We start from the raw sequence: 20,342 nt of genomic DNA, 5'->3' as shown, positions 1-20,342 counted from the left end.
CTGCTGAGATGCCAAAAAGCAAATATAAGCAGACTTATTTTATGAGTGGAAAGGATGGTCCTGGTCTACACCCAGTCACAGAGTGGTAGATGGATACAGAAAAGTGGTGACGAAGAAGAGTTTGAGGACGAAGGGCTTAGTAACCTTGAAGAGAAATTTACAGTTCTTTAGTGTTTGAAAGGCAAATTGAGGTGAGGCAAAGCTGCACAAAAACAGGATTTTTGCCGTTTTTTGCTTCCCATTTCTGCCTGGGCATCTCTCCCAGTAACTGTTTTATATATATATCTATGTCAAATTACAACGTGAATGATCTTAGTGCACTTGAACACCAAGACCTTATAACGTTGCAGAGAGGATAAAAGATACGTCTGTTATAGTATTAAAAGTGGTACTTTTTAAATACATATTTATAATTACAAATGTATTTTTTAAAATATAATTTATTTTATTACATATTTATTTATTGATACTGTCATTTACTTATTTCTTTTATGTTCAATGGAAAATCTAAACCCATAAGATGCCCTGCTAGCAACCTGTTGACGGTGCACTTCACCTGTGACAGCTCTAACCTCTCCATAACCCTGACTTGGACGAGCGTTTAAGAAAATGGGATGGGACAAAATGGCAAAATGCATAACTATTTTTATTTTTATTTTTTGGAGTGCAGCAGTTCTCTTTGATTTTCTTTGATCAAATACTTGGCGATGGTAGGGACAAGCATCTCCCGAAAGGTGAGCAGCTATCAAAGCGCAAGCGATCCAGGCAGGTGCACTGAAGCCCGATGGGCTGCCGTCCGCTCCTCGTAACAAATCGAAATTGGCACACAGCCCCGATCTGGTCACGGCTTGTTTCCATTCATCTGACCCCCTGTATCTGACACTTGTTTAAATGTCAGGATGGTGGCTTACCTTCACTGTGCTACCATCACGCAGCTGTCTCTCTCCCTCCCTCCTGTCTGTTCTCCTTCTCCATCTCCTCTTCCCTCTTTTGTGTTATCTGTCTTTAGCTCAGCTCAGTGAGTGCACTGCCAAAACCATGTGAAAAATGGGCTAGAGAAGAGGTCAGTCATCTCTGAGAGAGTGCTATTAAGAGAGAATCAGCCATTGGAAAACCAAGCTAGTAACAGACCTTGTACTTGCTGACTAACGTTTGGGTGTTTATATTTTGTCAAAGAGTAAAATGTTCTTCATAACAGTCTAAAATAATTATGCTTTTGTATATACTGTACAAAGCATTGCAGAGACTAATGACTAATTTATCAGTTAATTAACAAAGACTTTAGATTAGTTACCACTGGATTGTTTACACTCATAAAAAACAAATGTCTCAAACGGCAGAGTTACCTGCTCATATGGCAAAAAACTTTCAAACGACTCAACCTTTTGAGAGCTCAGTGCTGTATGTCAAGCTGCCAACTGTAGGCACAAATATGTAATTTCTAAAAATGAAAGTATGAACCAGTAAAGATGATGATGATGGTGACGTAGATGATAGTGACTTGTGTGGGGGGGCGACCGTGGTTCAGGGGGTTGGGAAGCTCATCTTGTAACTAGAAAGTTTCCGGTTCGATCCTCAGCTCTGTGTGTCTTGGTCGCTGTGTCCTTGGGCAAGACACTTCACCTAGCTCCTATTGGTGTTGGCCAGAGGGGCAGATGGCGCGATATGGCAGCCTCGCTTCTGTCAGTCTGCCCCAGGGCAGCTGTAGCTACAACTGTGGCTTGCCTCCACCAGTGTGTGAATGTGAGAGTGAATGAATAGTGGAATTGTAAAGCACTTTGAGGGTCTCGAAAACCGCTATATAAATGCAATCCATCATTATTATTATTATTATGATTGTGTGTCCAGCACATCGACAGATGTTTGAATGGATTGAGATCTGGGAAGCTTGGAGGCTAAGTTAGTGCCTTAAGCCTGTTATTGTGCTCCTCAAACCATTCCTGAATTGTTTTTGCGTTATGGCGGGGTCCATGATCCTGCTGAAAGAGGCCACAGCCATTGGAGAACACCATTCCCATGAAAGGGTGTACATGCTCTGGATTTTCCAACCTTTTAGCCACAGCACATATTTCACTTTAGAAAAATCGCACGGCACACCACCAAACACAAAATGTTACAAAAAACATATTGATAATTTTTCTTCCACGGCACACCTGATCATTTCTCACGGCACAGTGGTTGGGAAACACTGCTCTAGAACAATGCTTAGGGAGGTGGCATATGTCAAAGTAATATCCATATGGTTGGCAGAACCCAAGGTCTGCCAGTAGAACATTGCCCAAGCCATTACACTGCCCCTGCTGACTTGCCTTCTTCCCATAGTGCACTCTGGTGCCAGGTGTTTCCTAGGTATGCAACGCATCCTGACAACATCTAGCCATCACGATTTGTCCCTTGTGAAGTGCGCTTAAATCTTTATGCTTTCCGGTTCTTCCTGCTTCTAACACATCAACTCTGTGGACAAAATATTCACTTGCTCCCTAATATATCCCACCCACTAACAGGTACCGCAATGAAGAAATAATCAGGGTTATTCACTTCACTTGTCAGTGGTCATAATGTTATGCCTGATCGGTGTACACTGATGACAGGGAAAAGTTTGGTGGGTGAGCTGCTAATGACGCACGGATTTATTCACAAACCTCTGTAATGACAAGCTCAAATAAGCAGGTCACAAGCAAGTAGCCTCAATAAGAATACTAGTAATCTCTTAACAACACAGACACAGTGCTTCCCTTTAATACCCCTCAGGAAAAGTGGTTTTGGGCACTCGGTTTTTCTCTTATCAAGCAGCACATACTTGGAATACAGCACCCACAGAATTAAGGAACACGATGTTCTTTACTTTTTTCTTTAAATCTAAGTGCTTATTGGACAATCAAGCAAGTTGCGATGATTTGCTTGCATGATGAGCTTTCCCTGAATCTATTCATAATACCTAAAATGTACATTCTAGCTTTGTTTGATAATTCTTTAAGAAATGACTGTTCCACCCTATAAAAAGAGTGATTTTGAGCTTAAGACAAAAGCTAGTTGATATGTGAGATGGAGTGCTGAGTGTGGGAGTGGAGGCTGTTTGTTTTGATAATGCAGAAAAACAGAGATGATGCTTTTGTGTGCTTACAGGTCAGGTGTTTGGGAAGTGTGTAGTTACCGTGCATAGAAAAACGAAGCAATACGGGCACCTAACTAATGTGCATATATGCCTTGTTTCTCCATAACCGTACATCTGTATATACATTTGCCCTCAGTAAATGAGTGTGCACTGTAAAGTACTGCAAAGCCTTGTTTGAAGTACCACATCATAAAAACTACACTCCAAGACCATGTAATATACCTCTCCCACGCACTCAAACACAAAGGGCACACTCACACACACACCGAAAGACTAATGGTACCCCCGCACTCACTCCCCATCCATTTGCCTGAGGTGTGTTCGACTCTTGCAGCAGCAGTGGCTGCGCAATAGATCTATCAGTCCTCTTCCTAACTTCACAGCATGTGTGCCTGCGTGTCTGCCTGTTCTGGCTGCTCTCCTCCACCACCTCACCACGCAGGCCTTTCAATGAGCCTCTCTATCTTCCCAGCGCTGACTCACTCCCTCACTGCCTCCCTTGCTCGGTGAGACACTCACACACACACACACACACACACACACACACACCTGTACTCTTACAAGGGTGCACAACAGTTGCATGTAAGCCGTGCGTTCCGATAAATGCACGCACATGCTTTGGATGTAGCCCAGTTCAGAGAGGAACAGGAAGTTGTGAAAGGGCTTTAGGGTTGTCAAGAGCTGCAGGTAAGAGGAGGCATTCAGCTTTTCATCTCTCCCTCTCTCTCTCTTTCTCTCATGCACCTCCGCACTCTCACTCTGCTTCTCCTTCTCTCTTCATCTCTGTTTTTCTCTCCCCCTCTCATACTCCATCTATATATCTGTCTATGCACTTTCACATAAACTGTAGAAATACAGCAGAGATTTGGGCTTTACATCACAGATGGAGTGGGGGATTGAGAATGGCAGAGAGAGAAAGGAATAGATTGCGAAAACCCAAAACCGCTCATTTGCCATCCATGCCCACAAGGGCCTCTTAAAAGGCAGCGGCGGCATTTGAAATAAAGCAGGGCTGACCGAATGGAGACATTTTATTTTTCCTGCCAGAGCCCGGAGGCAGAGGAAATAACCTCAGCCCTTTAAAGGACCTCCGTTTCCTCCTCCGCTTCTGGGAGATAAGACTGTGCTGAGATTCACCGGCCCGACTGGCGCGCTGCTGCGACGGCCCACCGCACTGAATTGTGGGAGATAGATGAGATGAGATAGTCTCTTGTGGCTGTGTGTTCGGCAGTTTGTTGTTGTACATTTCTTTGCCCCGTAACTTGCCGTCCATTTTACATGAGGATGCTAAAAACTCACAAGGGCATTACATGAACTGACATCTTGAAAGAATTACTGTCGCCTTTACTCTATTATGTGGGTGAGCTGTTGTAAAACATGCTAACCTCTTATTTTATCCCTGCAAAGTTAAATCATGTTTGAAGTCTCCAGGCATTTGATTTAAAACTTAAAGAAGTAAGTACAGTATGTTTGACTGAAACCCTAATTAGTGTGTATTGGAAGCAGAATGTCTTCCCTGCTCTTTGAATGCTCAACTTGATCAATTTCGTCTGACTGCTCAGCATGTGCAGCCTCGGTTTGGTGCAATTTAAAAGCCTGTCAGGAACTTGACCATTACGTTCTGAAGCATCTAGTGCCCTTACCACAACGACAACCTAATGGAGAAATACAGGCAACGTTGCATTCTATAAAAACAGATTTATTGCTGCATCAGTGCCTAAGTAGAGTATTGCATGACTCTCAGCATAAGGGCTATTGATGAATGAGGTGACGCTGATCAAAAAAGGCCTGTTTTTCATTGTCATGTGCATGTGTATTGGTGCTGGCGGTGGGGGTGGGGGAGAGACCAGAGTGCTTTCTGAATCCGTTATTGGTTTCTCATTAGAGGGCCAAGATATAAACATTTGTCTATGTTCTGCACTGTGCTGGTGCAATTAAGGATTCTCTTTGCCGCCCCTTCTGCCCTTTGAAAGTGAATTATGTGCAGATGAGAATCTTGACTGAAGTGTGGCCAACAGCAGACCTTTTCCAAATGCCTCTGCTCGCTCAAAGCCATTCCAGAAAGACGCGATATCAGCCGAAGGAGAAAGCGAGAGAAAGTGTGTGCTGTTCCCTGCTTGCATTGCGTATTAATGACTCTAATTAGCAATAGCTGAGAGATAATCACATCGATCTGGACAGATTCAGCATGCAGAACGTCACTGGATAACATCTGCAGGCTTTGTTAACACCCCCTATAGCACATACACATAAATCTTTTTCTCTTTTTAACCCCCCGCCCCACCATTTCCCAATCACTCTGCATTCCACTACATTCCAAGTTGGCAGTTTACCAAGAGGCTGTCTGATTGGCCAAGATTGTCATAAATACAGTCGGGCCAAAGCCATCGCATTCCTTGAGCCTCTGACCTTTTGTATCCCTTCCATTTCCTGTGTTGTTTTTGTATGCAGTGTGGTCGTCTCCTGTTTATGCGATTGCATTTTTAATTCTTGTAAGTGTACAGTCGAGGTCATGGTGAGGTGATAACCAGGAGCCAAGTTTTCCCAAGATGCTTTTTTTAGACACAGATCTGTTGCAAAATTTGGGAAATTTGTTCATTTCTAATTTGTTGTTGTTGACTGCCTCTCCTCTGGATCTAAACAAAGAGAAACATCTAGTATTAATTGGAGTGGCAGACTCTTGGGAATCTCCGTTCCAGGTTTTTGTTTCTCATCATTGTCTCAATCCATTTTTACATCACACACATGCCTGAATTCCTTTCCTTGTCGTGTTTGTTGACAAATGCCTCAGCGGACCCTGTGAAAGTTGAGGAGGCGTACCTCCAGTCATCTCTTATCCTGGACCTAACCCATGGATGGCAGGGGAACCACTATGTGAGATACGGCCTTGCACTGACCTGCCAAAGCCCTGGCCCCTTGCACATCCCCTGACTAATGATCATGCCCTTGATTAGTTAAGGAAGGCATAAATCATAACTGCAATGCAGAGGAAAGTTAGCTGGGGGCGGCCAGGCCGTTCCTCATGAATGACTAACAGATGCAGGACAAAAGAAATGGGCTGCATAGTTGTTCGGAGGAATGGGACAATCTGTCTTTGTCCAGATTTTAATGTTTGTCTCTACCTGGAGATTTTCCCCATGTTCCTAGGGCACTTGCTTTTCATTGATCCGGCTTTGTTCAAATATTAGCCTGCCTTGCTGGTGGTGCTTTCAAGCCCTAGTACCTGACGTGATTACATTGCTTATTACAGACTGCTGCTCAAATGGGAATAATATGGTGCCGCAGAAGATGGTACCCCGTGTGAATATTAAGGTTAGTAATATCCAGGTATAGTCAGAAAGGAGGGAGAGCAGGTATTTTAAGATGCTCACTAAGTGAAGTGAAGCTGTGAAGGAAGGACTGCACCTGTTCTTTGTGTAAAATTATGTGATTATGCTCCTTGTGTTTTCACATCAGCGTGTGCCGTAATGAGTAACTATTCAAGGCTGTTTGCCGTTCTAACTCTTAAGTGTGCGAATGTGCATCTTCAAGTGTGGGCATACTTCTATGGTAGAGTTTTAGATATGTTAACATGTGTGGCTGTGCTACACATGCATTTCCTTTCTGGCAGTTACCGGTTTCTTTGTGTGTGTCTGTGTGTGTGTCCTTGTGCACTTGTAGGTGTTCATTCTTAGTGTTGGCATTAGTGCTTTGCAAATGTGAGTGTGTGTTCTTTCAGATATCTGTGTGTGGGTTCTGTATAACCACTCAGTTTTTTGCTACAGGTCTCATTTTAACAACCTCTTGACAAGTAATTAACACCCTTCAGGTCTCAAACCTTTCTCAAGTGCTCTTCACATGTTGCACCAAACACATCAGGGTTTTGCTATTAAGCTAGCAAGCTAATGATGCTACCAGAAGAAGGATGCACCTCTGCTTTCTGTGGGTTATTTTTTTATTTCTTCCACTCAGTGTTCGTCTACTTTAAATCCTTGATAGCTGTAATGAATGTATGAATAATTTAGTTTTGAATGTCTCTTAAACTTCATGAAAATAATCTTGTGCCTTCAGATAACTCTGATTTAATGCTATAAGCTAGGTCCTCTTTTTGTCCTGATACCGTTTCTTTTTTATGCAATGTCAATGTAGAACTACAAATTCATTCGACATATTTTAAGTTGTTGCTTCTTATCCTGAATTTAGCTCGAAAATGCAGTAGAAGCCATATGGTGGTGTGCTAGAGCTAATGAGTGTGAATAGATATGAGTTAATTAAGGACTAAAAGAGAGAGAGCAGAAATGAAAAATGATGAACAGAAAAATGAAGATGTAAGAAATACTGAGCTAGAGAGGAAGGATTACTGTGAACCCACATGTTGTTTAGATATTTAACCTGAGAAGAAGTTCATCTTATATTAAACTGTAATGTACGTTATGTCCCTGAATCAGTATGACCAGAACAGTTTGTGAGTAATACTTGTTCTTTGGCACTTACTATACTTTCTGAAGAATTGCATCAAAGGAGAAGGTGTGTTAATAACATCAAGATTGCTTTAATGGCCGTCTTTTTGCAAATATTTCCATGGAAATATAATATACAAGGCAAAAATAGATTTTTTACAATTCTAACAGGGCTGAAAGTCCGCTTATTAACTTTTATTCTTCAGCACAGTCTGAACTTTCTTAGGCAAGCTTTCTTGTCTTTTTAAAAAAGTATTCAGGAATAGTTCACTAGGTTTCTTGAAGGATGATCTCTTTGGATGTTAGTTGTCTTTAGTTCTTTTCCCACACTGCTTCAATAATGTTGAGGTCTTGGCTCCTGCAAGGCTAATCTATGACTGATCATATTCCATTGTGTTTTTTTTCTAGACATGTATGGTTGTACTGCATTGGCGGTGTGTCTGGGATCATTATTGTGCTGAAAAAGTAGGCCAATCAGATCCTTTCCGGGTAGTATTGCATGATGTGTCAAAATCTGCGTTCATCAATTTTGAAAAGATCCCCAACACTACTAGCTGAACTGCAGCCTAAACCATGACAGCGCCATCACCATGGTTTATAGATGGCTAAAACACTCACTATTATACCTCTTTCCTGGCCTACTTGAATTAAATATTTCAATTGACATTAAATATTACACTGATTGAGGATTTTTGGATTCATCACTCCATGAGACTTGTTGCCACTGATTTTCAGTCCAGTTATTGTGTTATTTGGCATACTTTAGCCTTTACTCACTGAGGTTTCAGAGAACAGCAGATGGATCAGCCCAGATGGATCTCCAATGTCCTGTGTCAGGTTTTAGCTGGATTTTTTTCCTGCTTTCATGTCAATGGGACATACATAGTTTTTTTTAAGCGGCCACTTCTTTTGAAACACTGCACATCATGCTGATATATACAAATATACGTTTTCAGCTAATATTTCTTTGGGAATTCTACTCCTGCACCATCGAGAGCATCCTGACGGCAAACATCTGCACCTGGTTTGGGAACAGCACCAAGCAGGACAGACGAGATCTGCAAAGGGTGGTGCGCTCGGCCGAACGCATCATTCAATCAGAGCTCCCTGACCTGCTGTCCATCTACACCAAGCGGTGCAAGTCCAAAGCTAGGAAGATTATGATGGACCTCTCCCATCCCAACAATGGACTCTTCTCACTGTTGAGATCTGGGAAGCGCTTCCGCTCCCTTAAGGCCAAAACAGAGAGAATGAGGAGGAGCTTCTTCCCCCAGGCTATTCGGGGCCTGAACCAGGTGTAGGACTGGACTCTCCCACACACATCACCACACGCACCACCACACATTTCCTATAATCCTATAATTCCTATAATTTATAATCTTTATAATCTTTATAATCTCTTCTGCTATTTGCACATTCTTTACTGTAAATTCCTAAGTTAATTTGTAAATTTTGTAGTAACCTGTAAATTGTAAATATTGTAAAACTTTTTTTCTGTCATTTAATGGTCGGGCATTGTACAGCTACAAGCATTTCACCCCCATGTCATACTGTGTATGGTTGTGTGTGTGTGACAAATAAAATTTGAATTTGAATTTGGAATCATCTCAGTGGTTTAAAAAAAATACTATTTTTTGGCATTTTTTAGAGATTGAAGTAAAGAAATGGCAACTAATCATGTGTTTTGTGACAGGCTACTAATACACACCTGGTTAAAGCTATAATTTTAAATTGGTTCTTTGCCAAAAATAATTTCACTGCAAATTCTATGGAGAAAAAAGGTGAAAAAGGGGGGAAGAAAAAGAAACAAATGTCTGGCTCTTGGGACCAAACTACAAAGAAATAAGGGGTGGCTTAAGACACAGTCCTGTACTTGGATATACTGTTGGATTATTTTATTTATTTATTTACAGCTCATGTCCAGTTTGGCTTCTGCACAATGAACTGCCACTGCCCCCCCTCTTGGCCGTAAACCCTGGCAATCTGCCCTCTGCAGATCCCCGCTCCCACTCTCTGACAAGGACAGTCCTACATCTGTGAGAGAAGACGACAAGAAATACAATACAACCAATAGGCTCGCTGCTTCAGCCCGAGATGAATGCCTTAGCTATAAATCCATGTTGCAGGGTTGATAAGTTAATTGCCTGTATTGCTATCTCGTCGCCAGCGTCTAATATAAAAGAGCCCAGTGTGAGAGTTATTTTACAACAAATTGGTATTGTCTCTAAGTACAAGGCCAGTAGGACAGTGAATCTGGACAAGAAAATGAGGAAAATTTACTTTGAGTGGCTCCAAGACCTGCTCTCTGCGTCTGTGTATTAAAACAATCTTAAATAACTTTTTGCACACTGAGTTTTGAGTTGTTTTGATGTTTGCAGATGGTTTAAACAGCTGTTTGTTTTCAGGCTGTCAGGTGTATACGAGGGTGTAGGATTGCGGAGAAAGTGTTTGCTTATGACTTGTCACTTCGACGCAGCATTAATGCACAGACAGTTGTGATGTGGTCAGAAGTACAGAGTGCTGAAAAAAAATATGCATTGCAGATGTTTCTCTGCGGGATCTTTAAACATCGAGATAGATTTATGATCCTCCCCTGTTGACTTACTCACCCACACATACACACAAAAACAAGAAAGTTAGAGGTCGCACGCAAGCACTCGTACACGCCCATTCAACAAACACACAGGCAGAGACGCACACTTTTATGCACACACACACACCACCACATGGTTTAGTGGAGGGTAGCCGCAAAATTTATCATCAGTCAGCTGCTGGTGGTGCAGGATAAATGGAGGAGGACACAGGAATGTAGCCCCAGTGAGGATGCTCTCCTCCGGGTTTGGAGTGTGACCAAGGCGGTCTTGGCTTGGCCACAGTTAGTCACGGATGCCAACTCGCTTTTTGAAACCGCTGTTTTCTCCCTTAATGTTTGCACAGCTCGCCGCAGTCTCCCAAAGCCATCACCCACCCTCCCTGCAGGGCAAAAGTGCTGGTTAAACCCTTGAATGGACAAAAGAGATCCATACTTGTAAAGCCAATGCCAAATTTCAAAAGAGTAGTTTTATTTATGTCTACTGCATCCCAAGAAAAAGCACCAAATGTCAGACTCAAGAACAAACAGCAGAAACTTGCATGCTAAAACAAAACAGATCAATATAATGACATCAATTCAGGGTCTTGAAATTTCTGATAGACCTTATTTTTTTAGTTCTTATTTTTTCCTGTTAAGACACACATAAGTAATTACCATTCTCAAAATGTAAAAAAACCCCCCAAAACATCATTTTTATTCAACAGGAGACGGATTAACTGAGTAATAATGTGAGCACTGTACAAAACTCTATATGCAGCAAAAGCACAAAAAGTGTTTGTACAGTCGTATTGCTGCAGGTAGAGTGAGGCTGAAATCATACGGCAATGAATCCATTAATCACAGGAATCATATTAGAGCATTGTTATGCATGTTTGTCAATTGAGTGGCCTATCTATTTCCTCCATTAACCATAATTACTTTAATACATGCAAAGCTGGAATTATACACATACATGCAACTACAATGATTAATCATCCACATGCAACAGCAGCAGCTTTAGAAGTCATCTTGATGACTCACAGCGACGTAAACAATTACGCTGTTTCCCCCTGCACACCATTGTAATGCCCCGTGACTTGTCGTTGATTCATTATTCATACTTAGGGCATTATTATTCCATTGTGCGCTGTGCAAAATGGGATCATTAGCACTGAATATGAGAATGTGAAAAATGGATATATTGGGGAAAATTGTGGTGGATATTGTAGGTAGAAAACCCTAAACAATCCTGACTATTAGCAGATAAAGAATAGTAATTTTCCCCAAAGTAATTAGGATTAGCATAATATGACAGTGAATGCATGAATGATGCATACTTGATTGATATGTCGATGCAAGCACTGTAATGAGTCCCTTATCTCCACTCTCCAATGTAGGCTTTTATGCAGAGCGTAGCCCAAGGTGGCATCTACTGTAGTTCTACACCTCCTTAAGGGGACTGTATTAAGGAGCGCCCTGCATCTCACACACACATTCATACAAAAGCAGTCACTGAGCAGTGCTAGCGTCTATCATGTAGTAACTGATTGAGGATGGTCCTTTTATCTTGACAGGCTCCCACTTAGAGCCAGACCAGGAAATATGATATGGCAGCTCATGTTCTCAGAGAGACTGTGTGTGTGTGTGTGTGTGTGTGCGCGCGCACGTGTGTAGGTAGGAGGGTGCCATGCTCCGAGTGTGCAAGTGTGGATATATGTGTCCTTCAGCAGCACTTTGCGTCAATCTGCATATTAGCGTGCAGCTGCACAGCATTATCAACAACCTCACATGTCGTCAGTCACTTTGAGCTGCTTTTAAGTGACAGCTATCGATTGGAGGTTTGCGTTTGTGCAGAAGCATCAAAGCAGCACCTTGCCCTCTGCATCCCACTTGAGATTGTAACTCTAGAGTACCCGCATCGAATGCAGCACCAGTATAGCATGTACTTGGCTTCGGAAACTCATTCTTCAAGCAACATCTGCGTGCATCTGTGTGTAGGTGGGTGTGTGTTTGTGTTCTCTAAGTGTGTGGAATGTGATGTCTTAAATTGAGCGCCACATTGTTTCTTGACCCTGCAGCTTTCTCACAACTTAATGGAGTTTTTTCCTGTTCAGTGACTCACCGAGGATCTGTGTATTGAGTAATTGTGTGCATACTTTACAGTGTACAAGTACACTGTATAAATAAACAAACAAGTACATACAGAGCGAGTCTTTGAGGATCATTTTATTGAAATTACAGGAAGAGAACTGCTTTCATGTCTAATAGTATTAAATAAAGCTGATACTTATATTTAATGTGCATTGTTGTGTTATATTTGTCTATATGATTAGATTTATTTACCTTTTACTCCACTATATTGGAACCAGTATCTTCTTTTTTCTCAAATCAAATTGCAGTGTCGGTGTGGCTTTAAGAAAAGCAATAACCTGTTACTGTGCATAATCCACACAGCATAATCATAATTACTTTAAAATAAAATTACACTGTTTTTGATGAAGTCGTATCACTTAGGGTAATTATGTATGTTACCAAAAGTTGTTATTTTTTCCTTTTTCCGAGTGATTATTGCAAATCTTAGCAAACTAGGTAACGAGTATTCAGCTCTGAGAGGGGAACCAAACATAACAGATGGATTGCTGACGTGTTTTTAATCACCAGTGTTAGCTTAACAAAAAAGTAATCTACATACTACTATTAATTTTCAATGCTACTTCCATTTAGCCTAATAAGGTACAGTATGAGGCACTAAATTATATGTTTATATCCCAAACAATTATATGTTCTTTTCAGTTCAAAATATATTATATCTAATGAGGAATTCATTGAATATTTCCTTACACAAGTATATAAGAAAGCATATGTAGTAACAGATAAATCATGAATCTAAATTCATAGTAGAAACATAATGTATAAATTGTTTCTTTATGACTTATTGCTTAACTCTAGACTTTTAAAACTCCAACAAAAGAGCTCATATATCTATACAAAAACTGAAAGACTCAGGCTTTCTATAACCTCTATAACCATTCAGCCCGATAAAAGCACAAATAGTCTTAAAATGTCTCTGTATCTCTCAATTATTATTTTCCTTTTCAACAAAAAAAGCCTTTAACTCTTTTTACCCTGTGGCTACAGTTCAAACATTCCACATTACAGAATCATTATACGAATATCAGCTGCAGTAACTTCACATTGGAAGAGCAAACTGGATCTTTTACTGAGTGTCAATTCAGGCTTTTTGAGTGTATTTGACTGACCTGAAATCACCCCCTTCCTCAGTCTGCCTTTCTTCTCTACACACCTTTTCACTTGCCTCCACCTTTCTCCCGCTTCTCTCTCGGTTTAGAGAGATTTGAATGTAGGTCAGCAATCTCTGAAATCCTCATCCAAGTTTGATAAGTGCACTCCAGGTGGTAGTCGGGTAAATATTAAATTTGTAATTGGGGGTTCAAAGTATCCACGATTTAAATATTCTGGTTTCTGATTGTTAAAGAAAATAAGCCATCGCCCTGAGGACCTCGATAACATAATATGTAGTTCTCTAAATGTGCTCGTAATACATTTTTTAAAGTGTTAATTTGTAGAATCTGCAAACATATAAAGGGTCTGTTTACCCAAATGACCAGAGATGCCAAATGAAATTTTATTTTTGGCACTCACAGTAATGAAAATAGCATTTAAGCATTTCAAAGGCCTTTTCAGACAGTTACAGAGGAACACGGGTGTGATATGTTCAAGGGAATACTCTTAATAAATAATGAGTTTACTCTCATAACCAGTGTAGGTGCTTCCATGAGAGACACAGATGTCACTCAGCATCAGAAATTCACTTGATGGGAATTCTTTTCAAGTTGTCTCCACGAGGTGCGTGCAATAAGAAGGCTACGCTATTTGATGTTTGTCAGTATGGAGTGAAAGAGTCTAAAGAAAATTCAGTTTGCCTTTCTGAAATGTAATACATAATAATAAATCCACAAAGCATACACAGCAGTCTGTTTGGATTGTTGTGATTATGGGTCTGCTTTTTGTGCAGCACCCAGGAAGAAGATATTTGGAGAAAATTGTGTTTTTATACCTATATAATATATAGTAAAGGTTTATAGACCTGTGTTGTACACTGTGGAGATATATGAAGGCACACTGATTTTGTATGCTGTGTCTGAAAATACGCATTAATGTCTGTTTCACAACAGCAAATAATCACTGGAATCCAGTGGAACTGGGAGGTCAGATAGTTGTCTCTTAATCAGGTCAATACAAATATCTGCATGGGTAAATATCACTGAAGACAGGAAGGAAAGATTTTTATTTTTTATGTCTTTTTGTAATTGGTTAAGCCAAAACCCTCAATTAAATATATTTTTAAAGCTCAGCCGGGCTCTCTTTAAATACGGATTAAAATTTCAAAATTATACGTTTGCTAATATAACAATGGGTGAGTGCACTGCGGCTACTTGGAAAAATAGTCCTTGATTGCATTTATTTTTAAGAAAATGACTGGTTTCTCTTAATATCGCCTGTGGACTTCTCATTCCGGCTCTTCATATTTCCACAATTAAACGCAGCCTCGCTCTAACAGCTGGCCATTAATCAGTCCTCGCGCTCGATTCCTCTTCCACCTCTAGTTATGATTTTCACATTACTCCACACTCGTTTGCTGCCGCCCGACAAGAAAGTGACCCCAACCCCCTTACCCCCAGTCGTCGCTACCGCCGCAGACGCGCACCTCAAATAATCAGGAAAGTGAGATGCTCGCATAAAGCTGCACACGGGCACACACGGGGTGAGAAAATAAGGCGTTGGAGTAAAGAACATGTATGATTGTATGATTGATGGTAAGTTGATGGGGTAACCGCAATGCCAAGTCCCCACCCCCAAACCCCTCCGCAGCCCCACCATCTCACAGGCATTATCCTTTTCTAATTACACTTTCCTTCTGAAACAGTGGATCAGAGGGCACCATTGACTGCTTTTAATCCGCCACCAAATTTTAATTAACACAGACGTGACCCCCGTCGCCGATACATACCGGAGAACGTCGAGATCACAATAACTCATAAATCACAGCCACAGATTTCATTCCCCCCGCTTTCCGCCGCTGATGAATTTCCAGATGGGGCCTTGTGGCTGTTAATGTCAGAAAAATATGCGAGAGAGAGAGAGAGAAAGCGAGAGACAGAAAGTGTGTTAGGGAAAGAAAAGGACGGAGGAAAAGTGTAAGAAGATGAACAGAAAAGCTAAATTGTAAGAAATAGTGTGTCTTTATGTCTATGTGAGAGAGATGGAGTTGAAGAAAGAGAAGGAGAAATGGCAGCAGCTTTGGTATGCTGTCAACCTTTGAGAGATTTGTTACCGGGGAGAGGATTATGGAGGCTGTGAAATGGGGTTGTGTTAATATGCCGGGTGTTGAGGAACACGATGTGGGCCAGCCAGCTTCACAGCCTCCAGAAATCAAAAGGCTGAACAAGTGAAACGTGACGTTTTGAAGAATTAATTGACACATCTCCGCGTGTATGTGAGTGTATAGTGTGTGTAATATCCTTTAATCATTGATTTTAAATCACAAGCCTTTCATAAATAACCATTACTTTAATTAACCTACTTAATGAACTGAATGCATATGGGTTATCATTAAACAACAAACTGACAAACAGTGATGTTCCCTTATTCTTACGATACCGGTTGTCTTATTCGAGTGTGTATATCTGCGCGTTTACGTATGCATGCAGTGTATCAGACTACGTATGTGCGGAGGTGGAGGTGGGCAGGGTGCCGGGTTTTGTTATTACTAAATCGCTCATCCATGCTACTAATTAAGATGCATAGCATCCCCCTATGAACGTCAGTGTCGCTAATTATCAAACAATGTAGTGCTCACTAGATATGAGAACTGGCAGCCTCTGTAGTCATGTTACCAACCTATTACTGCTACAATTACCAAGTGCCTGTCATTCTCCTTGTTAGTCATCTGCCTTAATTTTTTTCTTAACTAATGTCTTTTTTTCTTCCTCTCCTTCTCCCCTTCTCCTCCTTTCTGTCTCCAGGATATGGCTTTGTGGACTTCGACAGCCCAGCTGCAGCACAGAAGGCTGTGTCATCTCTCAAAGCCACTGGGGTGCAGGCCCAAATGGCCAAGGTAAGGAGTGTCTAAAAACAAGTTGGCGTCCTCACTTCCTCGTGCATTATCTTTAGCAATTTTTCGTTTTTGCTCATTCAGCTCCTGCCAGGTGTTTAGTATTGCACATTTAACAAACTTAACAAGTTTGCCATGAAGGACTTTTTATCTTGAAGAGAGACTCCTAAATGTGGGCCTCAAACTGCATTTGAGTGCCATTAGACAACAACTTGGGAAGTGACACTGGTGCATGTATGTCTCTGTTATCTTACTGATGCTGAAACTGGAGTCTAGCACAAGATACGTGAAATTGTGGATCACTTCTTTCCTGTGGTTATGTGGGCTTTTTGTGTTGTGTTTGACAGTATGCATACAGTATGTGCTGGATTACAGCACTCCATGGCACTTGTGGTTTCCAGTTAGTGAGCTGGCCCCTCTCTAACTGAGGTTTGACTAGTCGCTTGTGCTACGTTGTCGAGTGTTATTAGCCTGCTAAAGTGGAAGCAGATGAGACAAGCTGTTTGAGTAGTACAAAAAGGGCCCTAGTGAGTTGTACAATGGAGACAGGTTGATAGGCATATGTGGAGAGGTGTAGCTTAGAGGAAACTGCACACTGCCAGGGTATGATCTTATTCACCAATTTCCTATACAATCTTGTATTTTATGTCAACACTGTGGTTGCATATTTATTGTTGGGCATTTGGCTGTCTGACAGAAGAGCCGTTTTACCGGGAAATGCATTTCAGAGATATTGTTTGGTGTTTGGCAACCCTCAGGCAGTGATCATACTGTTCTTTTCCCATTTTTGTTCTCTAATTTTCTTCATTTCCCTGTTGACTGCTCTGAGAGTCACCATATTAGAAGGCACAGCAGGGCCCTCTCTCCGGACATCTATGACAGACAAGCCTGCCTGACTTAACCAGGCTATTCTTGTACCCGTCAAACATTTGTTAATGTCAGAATACCTTAATAGGTGAAGAAAATGTCAGTAGCACTGAAACAATAAATATGCTGATGACTATTTGAGGGTGCACCTTGAGTGATTTTTCTTGAGACGAGATGGCGTGCATTTGATCCAATCCAAAAATCCCCCCCTCCCACCCTCGAAACCGAAGAAGACCTGATGAGATGGGGAGCGGCAATGGCTCCGGTGAAGATGACAGAATTGATGGTAACGATGAAGGTGGCAATTATTTTGATCAAATGGGATGAGATCTGACAGGAGGAGATGATATTCCGTGTGGTGCTCAGGTGTGCCATTTCTCAAATGCGCCATTTGCCCGTTTCCTTTCCCCACCAGTGTCCTTCTTCCAATATTTATAAGAGGGCAAGCTCTCTGAATACTGATAAGAAACCATGCTCTTTGTCCATCACATTTTAAGACCACTCTTTGCATTGCTCCCCTTCTCTCAGTCAATATTTTCATGAGAGGGGGCTCGTGTCCCAAAACAAAAGAGCTGACCTTTATAGAAATCTTGCCGCAAACACATTCTCAAAATCATTTTCTATTAGCATTTGTGTATAATAGCTGATTTTTTTGAGTGCTCCCTTGTTCTGTTCGCACAAATGGTAAGACCAGCGTTCTCTGCTGCAGCTCTATGCTTTTATCACACTTGTGAGGGACATTAAGTAGTAGTTTGCTTTTATAGACTCCCTCTGTATCTCGCTAATGTGTCTTTACCAGGTATCACTGCCATCACTCTATCGACTCCTCACCCAACACTTCCAGCCTAGCCCCTCACCATTTCTTTTGCTTAGTGCCGTTTTCTCTCAGCATTGTTTTGGGTTTTGTTTTGTTTTTTTGGTTCTCCTGCACACACAAATATACACACACACACACACATTTGTATTCACATCCACCAAGTGTTGCCCTTCGAGACATCCAATGAGCAGTTTTTCCTCCATCAATAATTAACAGCGTGTTATCTTTGTGTCTGCCTACCTGTCAAGGTGTCTCTCACACCCCACCCTCCTCCCGCTCGTTCTGTCATGCCGAGTAGCATTCCCGCAGCGGGAACGGATGAAAATACAGGTGAGCACCGAGGAGGGTGCAAATCAGAAAGACTACTGCTAACGCCGTGGACGGCTTCCACAATAAGAACATCCAGCCTCGTTCTCTCGCTCCCTCTGCTCCATTTTGTCACTCCACAACAAAGTAATAAACGAATCGCAAGTCGGAGCCAGAGGCTTTGAGCTCATTAAATAAAACTGTCACAGTAATCAAGTTGCACCTTTTTTCCTGCCTTGATGCCATTAAAACACTTTTATTAAGGTGCCTTATTTTAAACACAGCTGCAAACCAGGCAAGAAATGGAGAGAAAGGCAAAGGATCACTTGATTTCCTCTTCTTCCGCCAGTGAAGCAGCCCGCTGTCTCTCTCCTCTTACTCCCCTTGGAATTTGAAATACCAAGGCAGTAGAGATGAAACGTTACCTTCCTTTTGTTTTGCCCTCCCCTGGGGATGGTGACAGCGAGAGGGAGGAGAGGAGCCATAATTAAGACACCTAAAGGACACTTCCCCCCCGTGCATCCCTTCCTGTCACTCACCTCTACACAAGTCACAGATAAGAGCACTTAACATAGGTGTGGAGTACGTGTGTGTGTGTGTGTGTGTGTGTGTGTGTGTGTGTGTGTGTGTGTGTGTGTGTGTGTGTGTGTGTGTATTTGAATGTGACAGTGTATTATTATGTGCATGTTTGTCTGCACTACATTCCCTGAATTACACATTTTTTGCATCATTTTGTAACATTTTTTTATATAATTGTAACTAATTTTTAATTTAAACTAGGATGCCTGTCATTTCATCTAAAATGGAAAATTACATTTTGTAAAACACACGTTATACCTTATTAACCTTATCACCTTGTCTTTGCGTACAAAGAGTTGAATGACGGGGGATAAGCTCACTTTAGTATAAAGAGTTGTGAAAACGACCGACTGGCTTCATCTAAGACTGAGAAATGAAAAAAACGTGGGGTGTATTTCTAAATCTGGAACAGGCACTTTAGCATTTTGCTTTCTAACTAGTCAAGCGTCTCTGTTCTAGCTATGCTCTTTGAATAAAGATCTTCACATCCATAAGTACAGCAGGTGTGTCGTGGGTTTGTTGAATTTTATCCCATTTCTTAAGAACATGACTGTCAGATCCTTTTCATCTGCACCTACCTCCTGGCACAATAGACTCTTCTTTTGTTCTTCATTTGTCCGATTTCTCAAATTTCTTAAGGACACACTGCACACAATGCCACAAAACACCAAATTTTCAGCTTAGATATCTTTGTAAATCTTGTTTCAAAAATACTATTTTATGTCTGTCAGTTTGTGTTATCATTGGCATTTCTGGCATAATTGAGAGGAAATTGGGTTTTTTGTGTGACAGACTACTAGCAACAAAGTTCCTACATATACAATTTTTAAATTGGTTCTTTGCTAAATTTTCTGTTATAAAACTGTCTCATCCTTTGATTTAAGTGCCTTTTGTAATCTTGAATGAGTCGGGTTTAAGTTGCTTAACGAACATATATATATACATATATGTATATGAGTAAAAAACCTGCTAATGTTCAAAGAAAAGCTTTAAAAGAACTTCAGAAAGGCTGGAGAAATACTGAGCAAAATCTAAAACAATGTAGCTTGGTTCAAGTCTTTTTCATGGTACTAGAACTCTTAGCAAAAAGGTGAAAGGGATGAATAAGTATTAACCAAAATGTATTAGTTTTCTTATTTATCAGTAGAGGTAGGCACAGATGACTGCTTATATAAATAACATGTTTTTAAATAAGAGGCGCTTTTATGCTGCTTTAAAAAAATTGTATAGATTAGTGTGATGTGTACATAAAATGTACTTTTTACATTGTCATTAACAGGCGCGTGTATGACATCACTAAAGAAGTATTAAAACATTCATATAGGCAGTATGACTTTATATAAATTAAGGTGGGAAAATCTGGTAAATCTTAACATAGTGTTCTAACAGGAGACCTTAATAGGATTCACTAGGGTAAGTGTGTTCGTGTTTTGTGCATGTGTGTAATACGGTTTGTAGGCACGCACTTGCCTCCTGGCACCATAGACTCTATTCTCCGTGCCACTTTGTTC

The 20,342-nt window shown here is 41.0% G+C and overlaps 1 protein-coding gene across 3 annotated transcripts in view; it reads left to right on the top strand.

Annotated features, from left to right (window-relative positions):
* The window catches only part of rbms3 (RNA binding motif, single stranded interacting protein), a 292,860-nt gene that overhangs the window by 148,097 nt on the left and 124,421 nt on the right, over positions 1-20,342 (top strand). For all 3 annotated transcript variants that reach the window (XM_026155390.1, XM_026155391.1, XM_026155392.1), the window contains one exon: positions 16,174-16,265. In XM_026155390.1, coding sequence (XP_026011175.1) covers positions 16,174-16,265 — 92 coding nt within the window. The remainder of the gene's footprint in view (positions 1-16,173; positions 16,266-20,342) is intronic.

This window comes from Astatotilapia calliptera, chromosome 22, assembly GCF_900246225.1.
Source record: "Astatotilapia calliptera chromosome 22, fAstCal1.2, whole genome shotgun sequence".
In the NCBI taxonomy this organism is placed as follows: domain Eukaryota; kingdom Metazoa; phylum Chordata; class Actinopteri; order Cichliformes; family Cichlidae; genus Astatotilapia; species Astatotilapia calliptera.
Note: the sequence above shows the minus strand (reverse complement) of the source record. Positions and strands in the feature narration are given on the sequence as shown.